Source organism: Mustela nigripes, chromosome 2 (genome assembly GCF_022355385.1).
Source record: "Mustela nigripes isolate SB6536 chromosome 2, MUSNIG.SB6536, whole genome shotgun sequence".
Taxonomy (NCBI): domain Eukaryota; kingdom Metazoa; phylum Chordata; class Mammalia; order Carnivora; family Mustelidae; genus Mustela; species Mustela nigripes.
In genome coordinates, this window is record NC_081558.1 from 114,046,232 (window position 1) to 114,065,519 (window position 19,288).

General features: G+C 33.6%; 1 protein-coding gene across 4 annotated transcripts in view; it reads right to left on the reverse strand.

Moving 5' to 3' along the window:
- Positions 1 to 4,998: 4,998 nt before the first annotated feature.
- Positions 4,999 to 19,288, reverse strand: part of ATP11B (ATPase phospholipid transporting 11B (putative)) — a 121,312-nt gene continuing 107,022 nt past the window's right edge. Inside the window, exons 29-30 of one of the 4 annotated variants that reach the window (XM_059391466.1) lie at positions 10,159 to 10,292; positions 4,999 to 6,042 (exon numbers count right to left, since the gene is read on the reverse strand). In XM_059391466.1, coding sequence (XP_059247449.1) covers positions 5,961 to 6,042; positions 10,159 to 10,292 — 216 coding nt within the window. In that variant the 3' untranslated portion in view covers positions 4,999 to 5,960. Of the gene's footprint in view, positions 6,043 to 10,048; positions 10,293 to 17,951; positions 18,078 to 19,288 lie in introns of those variants that run through there. The other 3 variants (XM_059391467.1, XM_059391469.1, XM_059391468.1) reach the window with 3 other exon arrangements.

The window sequence follows — 19,288 nt, forward strand, 5'->3', positions numbered from 1 at the left end:
CAGAGTCAGAGGGAGAAGCAGGCTCCCCGTGGAGCAAGGAGCCCGATGTGGGACTCGATCCCAGGACGCCGGGATCATGACCTGAGCCGAAGGCAGCTGCTTAACCAACTGAGCCACCCAGGCGTCCCGGAAACAGAGAATATTATCAACAAATGGAGCTAAACCAAACAGCCTTATGGGGGTTAGGAGGAAGGAAGATCCTTAATCCTTGCCTTCTATCCTACATATAAGTGAACTGGAGATGTATCATAGACATAAAAGTGAAAACTGCAATGTTTTCAGAGGAAAATATTTTCATTACTTTGTGTTTGACAAGTGTATTTTAGACAAGACACAAAAACCATATAACCATAAAAAGAAAAAAAAAAAAAAGGACTTCATCAAAATACAACACTTCTTCTGCAAACCAAAGTCACCACTAAGAAAATACCCCATGAACACCACAGGGGTCAAGGGCACTGACCTCTGATGCACTTGAATATCCACTTGTAACTCTCGACTTCCCAGAACTTAACTATTAACAGACTGTTGGATTGGACAGCTTTACTGAGAACATAAAGTAGATTAACACATATTTTGTATACATATTACATACTGTATTCTTACAATGTTAAGAAAATACATTTATAGTACTGTGAAATATCCACATGGTTGATTCATGCAGTTCAAACCCGTTTTTCAGGGGTCAACTGTATACAGGCAAGCCACAGACTGGTGGGTAAATGTGAGCAATACAGTCACCTGACAAAGGACTTACATTCTTATAAAAAGGATTCCAGCCATTCTGTAATGAGACAGGCAGTCTAATGAAAAAATGGTCAGAGACTTGAACAGGAATTTCAGACAAAAACCCCCAAACAAGAAACTGCCAATAAGCATATTTTGAAAAGGAGTTAAGCATCAGTAGTTATCACACTACAGATATAATAGAACTGGAACTATCTTAACTGCATACAAATGCACTAAAATGGCATACAATAACTTTGGAAAACTTTTCAGCAGGTTCTCATGAAATTAAACATAAACTGAACTTGAGACCCAGAAATTCCAGTTATCTTAAAGGAGAAATGAAAACATGTTCAGAAAGAGTGCTCATAACTTTATTTATAATCACACCAAACTGTAAATAACACAAAGGTCCATAAATAAGAGAATGGATAAATTGTATGGTCTTCATGAAATCAACACTACTGAGTAGCAAAAGAAACGAAGTATATATTCCTCAACAACGTTGAGGAATCTCAGTCATTTTGAGCAATGAAGCCAGATGTAGAAGTGAACATGTATAATTCCACTTATATGAAATTCAAGAACAGGTAAAACTACTCTATGACAATAAAAAATAGAAAAATGGTTGCAAGGGAGAAAAGGAGAAATGAATTCATTGGAAAGTGGCAAAAGGGAACTTTCTGAAATGGTGTTAAGTTCTCTATCTGGATTAGGTAAGTATCACACAGATGTAAAGATTTGTCAAAAATGAAAGAATTCTAAAATCTATGCAATCAACTGTCCACAAATTTTACTTGAAGACAAACCATTTCCCCTGATTTATCAGGGGCTGTCTAGCACTTCCAAAGAGTTGTTCACAGAGACATGTTTACCTATCTCCATTTACAAGTTTGTCCTTGAGTCAGCTCTTTAAAATAAAACTTCAATTGTTTCTGAATTCACTAAATTTTCTGGTGAAATGCTGCTCATAAAGCTTTATTTTTTTGTCCCAAATTTCTAATTCAAAGAACATTACTCCTCACATTGTATCATAGAAGTTAAAGACTTGAAGTTACCCTAAAGAGAGCCCAAACCCTCAGCTACTTTTTAAATAAAAACAGATGCCTGGGTATTATTTATATGCCAGGATATGATTTCATTTCAGAAATAAAAAAATATATATATCATACATTGTCACTCTTTGCATATATAACACTTAGGCAAATGTAATAGCTTACGTTATAATAAACATATATTAAACAGTTGTGTGTGCTTTAAATGGCAACTGAGAAAGCATAAGGAAAAAAAATTGTCATTAGGAGGTCAGAATATTTTATATGTAAATAGACATATCAGCAGTATTTTTTAAAAAGCACATATTTTCATTTGCAAGTTCATTTTGGCTGGTTTTTCATGAGTGATGAGTCAAGTGTGTTGGTCTTTACAGCTGGGACATTTCTATCAGTCCCCTTTTCAGGAGCTGTACTGATCTATAAAATCTGGGTAAACCAAAAACTTACAGATTTTTGACAGTGGAGTCAGTGAATGGCGTAATAGTATTCCTGTACCGTATGGAGGGTAAATGTAATACAATTTCATCAAAAAAGTTTTTGGCAATGTTAGCTGTGGCAAGCAGAGAGAGGCTTAAAATGCTTAAAGAATGAAAAATGAAAAAAAAAACACTTTTAATTTTGTAGGAAAATTTTTATTCAATAAATATAATTTCATAAACTTTAAAAAAATTACTGAGAGCTATACAATAAGTAACTACACTTACTGACAATGCAGAGAAATTTTAAAGGATTTTATTAGACAGCCACAGTGTCTGAGGTCCTCGATTTTAAACCAAGTGTTGCTACAGTATTTCCAGCTACTGATTCCCCATAAAAATCTAACAATCACCATTACTACAAACATATCATTAGTTGTTATCTATTTTTTTTTTTGTAGGAAAACCATTCAAGTGTTCTCACATAAACAACACTTTAATAATGTTCTATTTTTACGAAAATAGATGACTCATTTCAAGATAGAAAGAAAAATGTCTCAGAAGCGGGACCAAAATTAATAAAACATGTTTTATATAACTCTTTGGTGGTTTGTTTTATGAATACCTCCTTATATCCTACTTCAACGGGGTCTTTACAGGAAAACACAAGCATAGATGATTTTCCCTTTTTCCCTGCCCCCCAATAACTTCTCAGAGTAGCATATTTAAAATGTTTTTGGTATTAACTGTAAATTTTTTAAGTGGTTTTGACTTCTGCCTGTCAGACAGGAGCCTCAAGCTTCCCACACAAGCCCCATTCCACAGTTCAGTCTTACAGCAGAAAAGGCCTGGTCTGAGTAAAGGAATTTCCTGATGTGGTGATTTGCCTCAGTTTAACCTCCTACTCAGGACAGTGCCAGAGTTTGGATTAGGTCTGGGAAACCTGTGGACATCATGAAGACTGAGGCCCAAGGAGGAAGGTAGTTAAGAGAGATTCAAACTGTAAATTCTCCCCTTCTTTCTTCTCAACTCCATGGCAAGCCTGGTAGCTGTAGTTCTCCTGGCCCATACTATAATCCTCTAAGGTGAACCTACTGCTTGCTAAAGCTGAGGCAAGGTACTGAGTCATCTTTTAAAGCAGCTGATGGGCAATTTTGAAAACCATCTTGGTGCTTGCTACTATCCTCAGGGCTACAGCCTTCAGACTAGGTAGGTAAAGGTAAGAAAGTGAGGCAAATAGATTTGAGACCATCAATTAGTAAAAACACATGTAGCATCTTACTCTGGTTTTGGCAGGATTAAGAGTTAGGTTAATTCCCAACATCATACTTTCTGAAGAATTTTAAAGAAATATGCAAAGGGGACTTTTTTTGTGATTACTGGCTAAATAATAAGTTTTAATATATGAGTATTAACACTAGAAAACTACTTAAAGCTTATAGACAATAGTTACTTTCTTAAATAAACTGAAGAAAGCTCTTTTAACTTTCCTTTAGAAAGAGGCTTTCAACAGAGTAGGATGAGCGTATCAGTACATGCCATCTACTTTTTTTTTTTTTTTTTTTTTTTTTTACATAGAGTTCTTAAATAACTTTAAATAGTCAATGCAGACAATTACATCAATCCCATTTTCAGCACCATATAGACTGGCTGACCTCCCTGCTGCAGTTGGTCAGAGACTGCTTGATGGTTTTGTGGTCCTTCTCTAGTGTCAGTAGTCAATTTGGTTAATGGCAAATAAACACTGTAAACTGTTAAGGAAGATGTAATGCAGGACTATAAATGTCATTTTGTTATATAAATATTTTATAACACATTCTAAGAAAAAACAAATTCTGAGTTATGTTCCACTAAACTACCCTAACTGAATATTTTCTGCAATATTTCCTCTTCTGGACCATGAATTGGTAAATGTATACATTGTACACTGTATAATCCCTTCAATGTATTGCCAGAATCATAGTATATTCCTGAATTCAATTTTGGAATATCTAAGTTAAAGAAGGGCTATAAATGAACATTAATATTTAAGATGAAATTCATAATCTAATATCCTTGCATTATTGAAACAAACATTATGTTAGCAAGAAAATAAAACTAAAAAAAAAAAAAAAGTTTATCAGCAAACAAGGTAAAGTCTTAATTCTTGACTCTACCATTCTTTCCCTACCAGCCCAATTCCAGAGGTCTTATATTCATGAGATGGGAAAGAGGTGGAAGGTTGAAGAATAAATCTACAGAAAGGAATTATTATATTCTCAAGAGAAAATTTTGGAAACCTTATTTAACCATTTCCATATAATTTATATGTACACAATCATATACTTAGAGCTTGGTAAGCTCTTTAGCCAATAATCATTTCCAAATTTTAAAATGACATTACTTTTTACCAAAACAAATGACAACATTGATCATATGATAAACTCAAGATGGCAATTAAGTATTGAAATACAGCAATATGTACCTGATTAATCATTCTTAGCATTTTAATTTATGCTGCCATTAACCCTTAAGATTTAGAACTTTAAACTTTGTTTCATTTACATCCTGTAGGCATGCCTGAAAATATACCTTGTAATGGGACACAGGACAGATTTTACTTTACTGCGGTAGTCTACTGTAACTTAGATAACATACACTAATCTAAAAATAACAGGATTCTCACATGAAATCCTTTATTCTAAATGCTAGCTTACTGAAAGGCAAGAGCAATTCTAAATTAGCCACAGAAAGAGGCTCTTATCTTTTTAATTACCCTAATATTTTGATTTATATGATTAAAAATATTTGCAATATTTAAATACTGTCCAAACTTGTTTTTTATTGATATAGTCGAACTTTACAACAGTGTCATAAAATACTATAAACAGAGCTTTCAGATAGAGAGGGGAAAAAAGGCAAATTTAAATATATTAACCAGATTAAAGCATGCAAAAGATCCAATGATAAACACATTAAATAATAATATGCTAATGGTATATAATTTACCCACTATAGGTTCTTTGTATTCCATCACAAAAATATTAGTAAACATCAACTTGAAATTTGGTGAATGGACTTGATTCCTGATTTATATATATAATATACCCTTTGCATGTATATACTTAACTTTACTGGTTGTGTTATAGTATTTAGAGAAGTTTGGTTTTGGTATATATTTACTACCCACAATGCAGTAAATAATGATGGGAAATGCATTCTTCTAATTTGCTCTGTGAACTTAGAAAGCACTAAAGAATTAACAACATGGGTCACTGAGGGACCAAAATTCCTTTCTATTCACATTAACTTTTCGCATGAAAAGTTTCAAATATAACTCTAATAAAAAAATAGAGTTTTCAAGGCAAACTTTTCAGCATAATTTACAGAAGCAGATTTGAATAGAAGACTCGATAACCAAACTAATACTAAAAAATACAATTAGCTAGGAATTACCTCCCTTTTCTACCTTGATATTAAAATATAGTGGCCTTAGCAAGAGGCTGAAATGCCATTAGGAGTCCCATAAGCATGAGGGACAACCCAAAGAGATAGAAAATGTCTCTTTCACAAATTCTAACATGTTTGGATTTAAATGAAAGGGGTTGAAAGGGGATTATGTTAATGCTTTTTATTTGTTTTCCATTATAACTCTGAGTGGGTATGAAATACTTGAGAAATTTTAGAAAGTAATTCTGCAGAACTAGTGTGGCCATTACCAGGATGATCACACTGAATTTTAGGAAAGGAGTTGAAATGGTTCCCACAAAGTACTACTGCCCCTTTAACAAGTAGATGAGTCCATTGTGGAGAGAGTCAAGATGCTCCTGTCGTTGGTATAGAAAGGGTCCGATGCACTCCAAGATCTAAAGTAACAATAAGAGAAAAGTTTGGCTCACCAGTACCTATGTTTTAAGTGAGACAAAAATTTACTCTAAAACTAAGGATCAAAAATGCAATTTGAATATTAAAATAATCACGTATTGATTCATTTTTAAGAGCTAGGAGAAGTTCTCCTACTAGCCTTGAATGACCAGTCTATTTATATAATACAAAAACTTGGAAAAAATAATGCTCTACTCATTATATAAAATGTTAGCTAAAATTCAGACATTCATTAGCATTAAAACAATTTCTGTAAGTAGTAAAGCAGGAGATGCTCTTAAAATCTTAACAATACAATAAAAAATAAGTATAAGAGTTATGCACAGCCAGTTTTACTGAAAACAACTAGGCTATATTTTGACATTACAGAAGCAAACATACATTCCACTTACCAAAAGCTTTAGAATGAAATGGTAATATGTTCATATTATATTATACTATTTCTTTTCTCCTATAAATTCTATTCTAAAGGTTTTAGCATAATTAGCTTGAATGCAGTAAATGGTTTATTCAATAGGTATCAAAGACAGCTGAGACTCAGTAGGGTTTTCACTTAACTGAGAACAAATAAACCTCCAATGGTCTGGAAAATTTAACTACTGTCTGAATAATAAGGCCTATAAGCAATTAATTACATAACGCTTTATTTGCAGCTCTAGTAACTTAAGCTAAAATAACTCAAGACCATGCTTACAAGAGCCTAACCCATTTCAAGGACAGTATCAGGATTTCCAAGTCAAAGGTGGCTTTTCTTAAAGGACTAAAAGTACTAAACAATAAATACATTTTATGTAACTTTTTCCAGGGTTTCCATTTTCCTAAACAAAGACGTTAGAGGAAGAGACTAGCATTTAAAATGACTTAAATCCACTCATCAAATATTCACTGTTTCCTTGAGATTGTGTATATAGTTTAAGTTTAAATCAATTAAGCAAGCACAGTGATAATGAAGTTTGGAACCTAGAAATTTTACAAAGTTGGCAAAGAGGAACACAAATAAGCTACAACCATACTGATAGTTCACAAATTCTCTAATTTTATTAGTTTCCAGAAAACCTTAAAAGCTGTAGTTTAAGGAAGGGCCTGTTCACTACCGTCTCTTTTTAGTACCTAGAACTGCAACTGGTACATAGCAGACAGTATTTATAAAATAAATGAATGAAATGAGTCTACGAACATTTCTTAAAAATATTTATCCAAGAAAAAGTATGCTTAGATAGGTATGACAAAACGTAACTCCCAACACCCTAATTATCAGGAGTCAAGTTTCCATTCCCAAATTGCCAGTATTTTCTATTAGTTTTTCCTCTTTTCCAACAATTGCTTACACAGGAGAATTTTATTAGTTAAGGTTTCTTTTTATCTTTCAAAGCATGCATGTGCATTCATATGTTAAATGTCATATTTGACAGAACATTAAATATGGACCTACATATTAACTATTAAGTCCTTTCTATTTAGGAAAAAAGGTTTGATTATGATAATGCAATTGCTGGTAAAATGCATAAAGAAAATCATTTATTGCTGAAGTACAGCCTTTAGTGTAAGACATGGCATATCCTTCATATAGCATCATGATGCTACACTTGAAACAAAGCCTGCAATATGGCATATTCCTTTGAAAACATCAATTAATAAAATGTAACAATTTTTGTGCCTGGATGGTAAAAGTTTTTAATCAGTGGAATAATGTGCATATGAAAGCCCTAGTTGTATTTCTCAAGTGATGCTTGTTATCTCTTATGTTTAATAGGTTAATAGAACAAATATCCAAAGGCTTCTACATCTTGTAACAGAAGTATTAGTCTTGCTTCACCTTTTAAGTTAGACATGAAATAGAAATGTAGAATAAAGGCTGTTCCAAAATCAAAACAGAAATGCCAAAAGTCTTTCACTAATACAAATATATGTAAAAAATAAAACTCTACATATCAAAATGACTTTCAAATTTTAAAGGTAATGTTAATGGATATATGGCAATTTCCATATAGTCCTTGGAAAAGCACCAAGTGGTTTTCATATTGTATGATTTTTATCCACTAGAAAAAAACTGAACAGATCTTAAAAGACTTTAAATTATTCACTTGAGGAAAAAAGAAGGATAACAACAGTACTAATCAATAATATGACCTGAGATGTTGGACAAAACTGGTAAGATATTTATAGTCTGTCGAATAAGATAATACTGTTAAACATTTTATTAGAAAAATAAAAAATAAAATCTTACAAAAGAAAATATTATGATACAATTTTAAGTGAAAAAAAGTAGAGATGATAGGAGAATGTGCTGAAATAAATCTCCTATTTCCAGGGGCAGGTTCAAAGGGATAATGCAGTATAAAAATAGGGGCATATTACCTGAATAATGGATATCAAACAATGAGAATATATATAAAGCAAAAAAACATTTTTGGCTTATTTAAAATTAATTACAGTTTTTTAATAGTTAGTGAAGATGTATACTTTCATTAAAGAGAACTTCCTGTTGAAGCAGAAATTTAAAAAATTCTGTGGAAGTTCTATAGCAGTCTCTTAGTCTAACTCCCACTTTAATCCTAAATAGTAAAGCTGTCTTATTCACCACAGAAGTAGGTCCTTCTGAAACTCTTTTGGAAAACTTGGTGGCCTGGGTACATGACAGAGCTGCTTTTTAGTAATGCATTTTATAATACAATTGTGTAAGTCAAAACACGTAAGTCCCAATAAATTTAACTGCTCATAGTAATTCTTTTATGTAGAATAAAATTACTACAAAATGATACCACAGCATTATGGAAATATTTTTGATCACATGTTATAATCAATAAATGGAGACTGAAAACACATATGTTAAAGAATGCTATTTATAAATGCAACTGTACCTTAAAGACTCGGCCATAACTAAAGGCAAAGTGGGAACTAATAAGTTTGCCAATAAGTGTTACCTGAATTTTATGATACATGAATGATAATTATTAATTTTAAAAACAAAATCTAAGCAAATATTAAGTTATTTTATCAGAATGTAATAAAAGTTCATCCTCCATCCTCTATTCCCTAACTCTGGGGTATTTTCCAACCTTTTCCATTCCACGGCACACATAGAACGTGATTATTCATGTGGTACATGGTGGACAATGTTCATCTATCTATCCTTGCCCATCTATAATGGATATCAAATAATGGATATTATTTCTTCACACACACTGGTGCACTGCTGCTCGCATTTTAGGAATATGATAGAATTCATCTTAAGAACATCAAAGCATGAAAAAAGTTATTTCTACTTCTTAATGTCCCCTGAATAATAATATGTCTCTTGGAAACTATATGAAGTAATGAATCCATTTCACTTTTAAATAAATTTAAGTGGCATTTACCAAAACATGGCATTTTCTGTTATGATCCACAAAAGCAAGCACTGATAAACCTAATTCAAGAAATAGATTTGGGAAGGGACAGAAATGCTAAGATTCTTCTAAACCATAATTTAACATGCCAGTTCTAACTTATAAACTTCTAATTAGACCGTGAACACCAAGTTAAAAAAAAAAAATCACAACTCATTTTTAAAAACTCATTACAGAGATAAAATGGTATAAGAAAGCAGAAATACAGCCTTCTGTGTTTATAAATACCATAAAGTCTCAAATGGATGACCAGAAAATATACATGAAGAATAAGAGAAGCAAAATCCTTTGATTTTACTATTATGTGTAGACTATTTGGTAAATACAAAAAACAAACAAATAAAAAAATACAGAAAATAAAACAGTAATATAAGGTATAATAAAAAAAGAAAGTTATAAAAGCTAAGTAAGTATCATATACACACTCCTATTCACCACATTATAGAAAGACTGCAAAGCAAAAATTTTTGTTCATTAGATGAAGTCTCTTCAAAGGTGCTTTCTCTTCCTTTGTTAGTGAAAGAGCCCCCTACACCAAAAACCGCAAAGTGAAATCTACCATCAAAGAGTGCTAATAAATAGCACACCACCCGCTTCAGTTGGTAAAACCAGCTGATGATTTATTAGGTATCTAGAGACGCAGGTTCATCCTGTTCCAGTTTACAGGACACTCATCTGCAGCAAAGGCTACTTAGAGAAATTTCACACCTGCTGACATGGGTTGGACTACATCTTCCTACTACTCGTTCCAGCATTCTTCCAACAGATGCGCACGCTGTTTCTCCCTCTGAGAAACAGCACATGGAGTCCAAGCACTTGATACCTGAATTTGTTTCAGTAAGCTGGAGGAGTTAAAGCAGAAAAAAAATTAGTTATTTATAGATCTGGATTTCCAAAAAGCATAAAAAAAAGAAGACAACAAGCACTTTAAAACCAAAAGTAATGTATATAAACGTTTTCTATAATATGAAAATATATGGAAGGCTTTAAAAGGCACTGTGTCCTAAATTAAAAGATGAATAAAATAATTATAAAAATAAGTAGCTGGCTTTTATTTAAATCTATAAAGATTTTGGATTTTAATGTCTCATTTTAATAATTTAGTACAGCCAAAATGATTTACATCAACCACTCAAACTCAGTGAATTCTAATTCTTGAGTTTTTGTTTAGGTGAAATGCTCCTGTAATTTCAATGAAAAATGTCTAGCAATTGAGAAAAACGGAGTGTGAACCATTCTGAAGACTGGGAAATGATAACCGGGCAGGACCTAACCCAATCTTCAACAACACCAACAACAACCATAGCAAATACTTATGTAATGTTTTCTATGTGCTGGGTTCTAAGCACCTCTACATATATACACTGAAATAATCCTTAAAAATTTATTATAATTTTATAATTATCCTTGAAAAAAGCATCATTTATCATAACTTGCTAAGCAATCACTAAGTGCCAATTATGCCCATAATCAGCTTACCTTGCTTTTAAAAAATTTACCGATTAATTTAATTTACTGTATTGAAATCCACTAAACAAATGACTTACTACTATTTTCATTAATTTCTAAAGGTATGCAACAGTCATACTGATTCAGGCATAAATAACCCAGCAAAATCACTTAAAGCCAATACTACTAATAATCTTAATCCCATTAAAATGAGAGAAAGAAATGGTATGATCACATAGCTCAATGAATCCCAACCTTGGTTTTGAAATGGTCAGGTGTACTCCTTAATTTCTCAGGGGATATCATTTTAAACAAACTGTTTTTCATTCATTTTCCTTTACATATATAACATACTGTATAACAAATCTTTGGAAAGTATAGAGGAAGGAGAACAAAAATAGATTTGTTAGAGTGCTGCAATTCACAAAGGTTGGGAATCACCAAGTGTTGAGTGTGGGCATGACAACAGGGGACATTTGTGGAGACGAGCACAATGGACAGAAGACGGATATGATGGAACATAAATAACCTGGCGCTCAGAATATAAGGAATGCGTGAGGTCCTGCAAAATACCTGCTCACAGTAATCCTGCCAAAAGCAAGTAGTGTGAGACAACATGATTCCCGTCTGGCAATGACCTAACTGTCCCAATGTCCTAAGGTCTGCTGAGCACTGAGAAACAGCCAAATGTTACTTGTTCTTTCATTACAATACCCTTGGTTTAGGACTATTTATGTTCGTTTCTTAAACTGTTTTTTGAGAGATGTTTACAGATGTCTCATGAAAAAAAGTTCTGTGGCTAATTAAGTTTCAGAAACACTATTTCAATGATGGTCTAAACAGGCTTATTGAGTAAAGGACTGTCAATAAGTCAGGACACATGGTCAGTTTCCAGGAGGAGAGCTAGACATAGTGCAATTCTCAAACTGTATTTTTTTTCCCCCCAGTAAAATCTTGTCCCTGGGAATCCATCAACACTAGGAAGAACATTAATATCCAGAAGAATAGTTTAGTAAATTTTATGTCTCCCAGTTTTCTCCTTGGGTCCTTCCTTGGGCTCTAGTTTCCTCCATCTCAAAAATCACCCTCTACAGAAGCAGGACTTGAATGATCCCACATGCTCAAGGTGGAAGTACAATACTGCAAGGGGGCCTTAAGGCCCTTTATAACCTGACCACAGGCTGCCTTTCTTGCTCAACTTCCCAATGCTTCTGTACAGTCTTCACACAGCCAACAAGTGCAGTGTTCCTTGCCTTCAGGCATATGTCAGGGCCTGTCACCAATTATGGTCAGAATGCTGCCCCCTACACCTACTTCAGTTTAAATACCTTTGTCTCCATGAAACCTCCCTCACCTCTCCAACTATCAGTAATCTCTCTCTCGATTCTATTACTCTGCTTGTTCGCATAATTTAATGGTATGAGCCCTTAAATTCAACTTGTATTTATTAAGCAAGGCACTGTGCTGGTTCCTAGAGGGGATGGCAGTCTAGTGAGTTAACAGGATGGGAGATAGGAACAAATAATGGCAGTTACATTAATGGAATGTTTACTATGTATGTGCCAGTTCCTATGTAAGATGCTTCTCATGGATTATTTTCACTGAAAACTTACAACAAAGTTCTGGGATAAGCACCATATTCAGAAGCATTTTACAGATGAGGAACTAGAGAAGTTGAGAATTTGTTCAAGATCACCCTGCTGAGGCTTGCGTCTCGATTTCTTTAATTCCAGAGCTCAAATCTCTCTATCATGCCATTATACTGCCTTCTTATAATTATGGTAATAAGGCTGAATACAAATATTAAAAAAGAGGAGGGAAGGCTCAAACCCAGCTGTTGTTGTTGGTATTGGTGGGAGGGCATGAAAGAGTTGATGAAAAAGATAGCATGTGAAACACATTTTAAAGACTGGATGGGATTTCAGTAGCTGGAGAAGGGAGAGAAAGGGCATTCTAGGCTAAGCAAAGAGAATGAGTAATTATGTGTGGGTAGAAAAGTATGATGTGTATTCAGCACATGTTTATCCTAAGTGTAAGAAAGTAGTTGTTACACCTGCCCCTTTCCAAAAAGACCAGTGTGACTCAAAGTGTGATCCATGGGTCAGTGCTGGTCTGAGAACATTTGTTACTGGCCTATGAGGAGATAAGTGTTTCTGGTCTGTATGAATAAGAGACAAATAAATTTTATGGCAATTTGACAACACTTTTATAACTGTTTAATCCAATAATAATTTTATATTAGGGCTTATTTTAAATATCTTTTAAATTTAATTTCCTAGCACAGTTTGACCCTTAAACAAGATGGGTTTGGACTGCACAGGTCCACTTACAAATAAACTTTTTTCAACAGATACACATACAGTAATATAAATATATTCTTTTTTCCTTTTGATTTTTTTCTCTAGCTTACTTTATTGTGAGAACAGAGCATAAAACACCTATAAGATACAAAATACATGTTAATTGGTACTTTAATATTATCCATAAGAGTCCTGGTAAACAGTAGGCTATTAGCTAGGTTTTTGGGGAGTCAAAAGTTATACCTGAATTCTTTACTGCACGAAGAGTCAGGACCCCTAGCCCCCACATTGTTCAAGGGTAACTGTAACTCATTTTTATTGTATTTTCCCAAAGAAATGGTCCATCATGGACTGGATGGGAGATAGGAACAAATAATGGCAGTTACATTAATGGAATGTTTACTATGTATGTGCCAGTTCCTATGTAAGATGGAAATTAAAAACAGGAAGACAAGGAAACAACAAATTTGGTTGTTTCCAAATTTGGTCTTTCCATTTGGCTGGGGAACACTAAACTAGACCAGAAACTATAGACAGCAAGAAGTTTGTCTGGTACTTCATAATTTAACAACTTGTGTTTTGCTTGTATAGCTGGAGCTCAACTTTCAAGGATTCACTGAAGATGAAATCCGGAAGGTCAGCAGCATTTGAGTGACCACATATGCCCATAACACAGCTTAGGTCTGGATCTGACTTTAGGTAATTATGTTGCTTGCACTCATTACCTCTCACTTTAAAATTCAGGACAGGTATTAATATGTGGATAATCCCAGAGAGAGTAAACCTCTTGAAATATCAAAAATATTATAAAGAAATGACTTAAGATGACCTTTTAAACTAAGCAAAAATATATTTCCTTTTTTTCTCTAGGAAGAAAAAAACCCCCCGCTGCTTTAAAAGTGCCGAATGCTGGCTAACTGTGATTCTGTAAAGCTGCTATTTATGTAAAAAAACCTACACTGTTCTCCAGCAAACTTCCAAGCTCTACCACTTTCTCATATACATATCTTTGATCTCATATTCAGGAACTGGGAGACCAGCCAGATACATGTAGCCACAGCTGCCAATTAAGTGGGAGTAGGAAAAGGGTGGAACATTTAAATCTCATTTCATTCAAAGTAAGGAGAAGGAATTATTCCTTTTGTGTGTGTTTGTTTCTTTCTCTTTCTTTCTTCCTTCTTTTTTTTTTTGACTGCTTATAAATACTAGACAAGAAAGAAAGCAAAGCAATGGGAATGAGACTCTGTCTGGCAGCACTTTAATTTATCAGAAATTTTGATTCATTGGTAAGACTACCACATTTTCTTCCCAGGAATGACCACATATCTTAGAGCTGAAAGGGTGGCCAAGCAAAACAACTATGGAGATTCAACATAATTATGTATGGCTAATAAAAACTTTCATCTTTCTAGAACTCATTTCAATTTATTTTGAAATAAATTCTGAATCAGTGCTCTTATTTCCATTATTTTCATACCAGTGCTAGGAAACATTTAAAAATTTCTTCCAGTGCTTCTACTTCTATCTCCTATCTTTCTAGAATCTTCTAGATGTTAGAAAATTATCATACATCTTTAAATTATTTAGTCTTTCCTATGACCTCCTACCTATCAAATCAAATCAAGTCGTTTTAAGTTTAGATAAGAATTATTCAACTATTAACCATATTTGTTCTTTTGTCTTTACAACAGTTTCATAATAAATATATAATCAAAGTGAGAATCTTGTACAGCCTTAAAGGATATTTGGAAACTGTAATTATGGGGGAAAAAAAAAGGTGTTCAAGGAAATGTTTTCCTTTTTAATGTGAAATCAAAAGCCGTCAAAAAGTACTGATTTCCAAATTTGGTTAAAAATAATAAAACCCTTAAAACAACCCTTAAAACAAATAGCTTCAACTCATTATTCAGAATTGCAAGAGGTAGCTGATTAGCAATGACATTTAGAAGACTGCTATCTTTCACTCAAGGCCCATTTCTTCAAAACATGCCTCAAAAGCTCACATTCTCTCCTCTATATTCTCTCCCCTCTTTCCTTTTCCTCAAGGAAAATAAACGACTTTGGAAGATAGTTATAAATACCTCCATACCGTCTTTTAGGGATCTCCAGAGAGGAGATTTCTGTATATGTTGCCTAAATTTAACTATGAAAATAAGCATATAATAAGAATTATATTTATCGGGTATGGTTATTTTAATAATTTGGTCTATTCTAGTTTCAGAAAGAACTGAGGCCCCTTTTTAATGATGTGGTTACATAAATAACAAGATCTGAAGTTTAAGAAGAGTATCAGTATCTGCAAAAAATGGTATAATCACCAATTTTAATGGAGAGGGTAAATCAGAATAGCATTAATTAATGAACTAAATCATGGTAGCCAATGTTAAGAATTCAGTTTTCTAAAAAAAGAGAAAAGGAAAAAATCAGTTTTCTAAGTATGAATCATAATATTTTTCTTCATTTCAACCTCCAGATTTTGCTCAAATAAGTCAGCACAGATTTGAAAATAACATTAGTTTTATAAAGTGGTGTATTTATCAGGTATACATGCAGGTCTTGCTACTCATGGCAGCCTTATTAGTAGTTTTTTTTAAATGTTCAATTCTATTTGTTCACAGAATTTTATTCAGGAAAGTATAGCTTTTACTGGCAAACTGAATCCAGGCCATTAAAGTTTTCTGTTCCTTTTGTAGTTCACTTTGTTAAATGAGAGAGTAGATGTCTAAGTATCTTTGTCACAGAAGAGGAAGGTGACTTGTAGTTGGTTGAAACTATTCTTTTTTTTCTGTCATAGGTGATGGCAAGTTTCAGGTCTGGGGCTTAGCATCCAGGTCCACAATGAGAAAGGTCAACGGCCTTAACAGTCTGTTGATATCCCTATAGTTGCTAGGTATAGTTGAAAAGAGAGCATCCAGAGCAGGCCAGGAATCTAGGGACAGAGAAATGACAAAAAAAATGGAGGCCAAAGAGGCAGGTCACAGTGGAGGGAGATGACTAGAAGATCCTAGCCCAGGACAACATTTAGGGCTCAGCAGCAACCTCTGCCTGATTTGGCAAGGCTGACCACCTTTCCATTAGAGGAAACAACTGCCATGTCAAGACAGAAAAAACACAGAAGAGGGATATTATATAGCACTTACTTTTTTGAAGTGGTTTTTACTTCAAAATATATGCCAAAGGCAGAAATATATAAGAAATATATTCAAGGTATACTTCACTCAATGAATGAAAATTCAGTGATAAGCAGGAAAAACTGCAGGTCAGGGTAATACAATTTTACTAAAGTCATATTCATGGTTTCAGGGTTCTTCTAGCTTCTTGTTTATAGGAAGAAAGACCAACTATCACAGGATGAGGAGATATTTTCACTCATCAACCTTTTGTAAAAGTAACTATAACAAGGCCCCTGTTATTAGGAGCATTCTAAGAACCCATCTCTCAACTGTATTATACATTTTAATGGACATATTAAAGCAAAGCAGTACCAGATCCATGTCTTATGAAATATTCACTTGAATTTGACCCTTCGGGAAACTTTTAACACAGAGGTCATAGTTTTTTAGGGTTAGTACAGTCAGGTCCCAATTGGATTATCTGCTTTGTGGATTATCCAGGGAATAATATAAATCCAGGCCAGCTCCCCCTCTTTGCCCAGCTCAACCAGGGCCTATTTTTAAAAACTAAAAAATTTTCCAATTTATCAAAGCAAAATACAAGATAAATTTAGAGTAAAAATAATCACACAGAGCATTCCAACAAAAGTTCTGAATTCTTTTGAATTCTTTTCAATTAATAATAATAGAGTTGATCTCCAACATTTTCAACATAGTTAATCTTCAACATTTTTCATTTAGGGCAGTTCAATGAAGGAATCTAATTTTAAAAATATGTCTTCCAGAATAATCCAGGGTTTTCAAATTACTGTATCTGTTCTATGCTCTGATTCCATGGTAGAGTTAAGATTTATAATTTTCAAGCAGTTTTGTTTGAAATTTTTAACATTTATGATGTTTTATCTCAAATGAGACAACAGTAACTTACTGATCAGTAATTATAATATACAAATGGCAAATAATCCATAATTACTACCAATCAAAATATTTTACATGTTCCAATAAGGTCTAGAAGTGGTTTGTTAGGATTGACTCCTCAAGATGTGAATGAATCAAGTCCTCATCAATTCATACTTTTTTTTATTACAAAGATATAAACTATCAAAGCTTATGAAAAATAAGAAGTGAGAATCTGATGAATATTATTCAACGGAAAACTATTCAGTACCACGTCTAAGAACTCATTTATTGGATCATTTAACTCAAGAGCCAGATTTAGATAAATAATTTGGTGTCTAACTACATTAAGATGTATAAAATGATACACAACTGCCACTTCAAATGGGAAAATGAACTTCAGAAATAATAGAAATAGCATGACATATTTTCAAAAGAAGTGAAAGGAATTTCCTGAATATAAACAACAGGTGTGAGAATACCTTACTAGGCTAGAATTTGAGGTGAAGTATGATTTCACAGTTTAACTCCAAAGGAAGACTAATAAAATATTCAGGGACGGACATATAAAAAATGTAAAGATCACAAAAAAGGAAGACAAGTGAACAAAAACAGTAAACATATGAAGAACAATGAAGGATCAGGAAAGTAAAAACTGAAAGTTAGGCCAGTTCTCCCATAGCATGCCCCAAATATGAGAACTTAGCGGATAGGTCCCCAGGAAGGTCCAGCGCAGTACTACCTAGTGCACGCAAGAACTGTCCTGCTGGCTGCAAGCCTCAGCTAGCAGGTGCCTACTGTCCTCCCCTCTGTGCTTGCTTTCAGCAAATTCATATGCTGAGCTGACTGAACCCTTATCTTCTTCCATCTGGAAGGACAGAAAAGCAATAAGTCTTATATTACAGAACAATACTCTTCACTGTAAAATAGGTTTAGAATCAAAACAGCAAGTTGGGATCCACAATCTGTGAGGCATAAATGAATGTTCATACAATACCACATTCATTTACTGTCACAAAAGAGAGCTAACAGCAGCTTCGTAAGGGGAATACAACAAAGCACACAAAATTAAGCCATGATTTTCCAGTGCACAAAGTTAGATTAAAACCAGATTTCCTTCAATAATATTCAATTTCTTCTACTAAATTCCTTGCCATTGAGATTTAGGGTTCTTATTGCAAAGGTATGTCTGCCCTTTTTCACAACTCTTAACGCTCCCTCCTCAAAAGATGTCTCTACTCTAAGTGAACTTTAGCAGAGTAGAAGGGTCACTCGCATGGCCTTTCAAATGCTAGACATGTGGGTAAAGTGTGGGGTGGGCTGACTTATCAACAAAATTAATTTAATCCTTAATTTGAAATGTATCTTTTTAGTGAGTGCTAATTTACACAAACTTTTATTCTTCACTTTTTTTTTCTTCTTCTAGGGAGTATGTTCCCATAGCCATGCTAATCTGAGCCTTTTTTAAATTGTAAGAAAATGTCTCCAGTGAACAAAAAACAAATTTTTTCCTCATTATGTGTTTTCTCAGTCTTAGGACTGACCAACAATTATTTCTATCAAGAAAATGCTACCGTGACTGTCTTACATGTATAAAAAATTAAGTAGTAGAAGTCCTTGGTTTCAAGAGTACAATAAGCTTATGTGAAGATAGCTTATTATTATTATTACTATTATTATAGCTTTGCCTATAACACAGGGGATGGAAAAATACTCAAAATGAGTTTTTTCCATTAAAAAAGTTAATAGTTTTGTGTTAATGGTTCTTAAGAAGTACCAAGCTGATTGAAGGATATTTTACATCTGCATAATCTTCCTCTTTGTCACAATAAACAAATTACCATGGATCACAGCCAGGAATACTGTTTAATGCAATAAAAAAAAAAAAGATGTATTTAAAATTCACAGGATGCAACAATAGATAGATGTATTTGAGCACTTGTGCACGCAGCTATGAGCAAATGCCCACCCAGTGGTCACTCACTGCTTATTTAAACAACAGGCATTTCTGCTTGGCCTTTGGTTGAGCATAGTATATTTTTCCTTTTGTTCTCTGATGCTGACAATAAATAAAGAGAC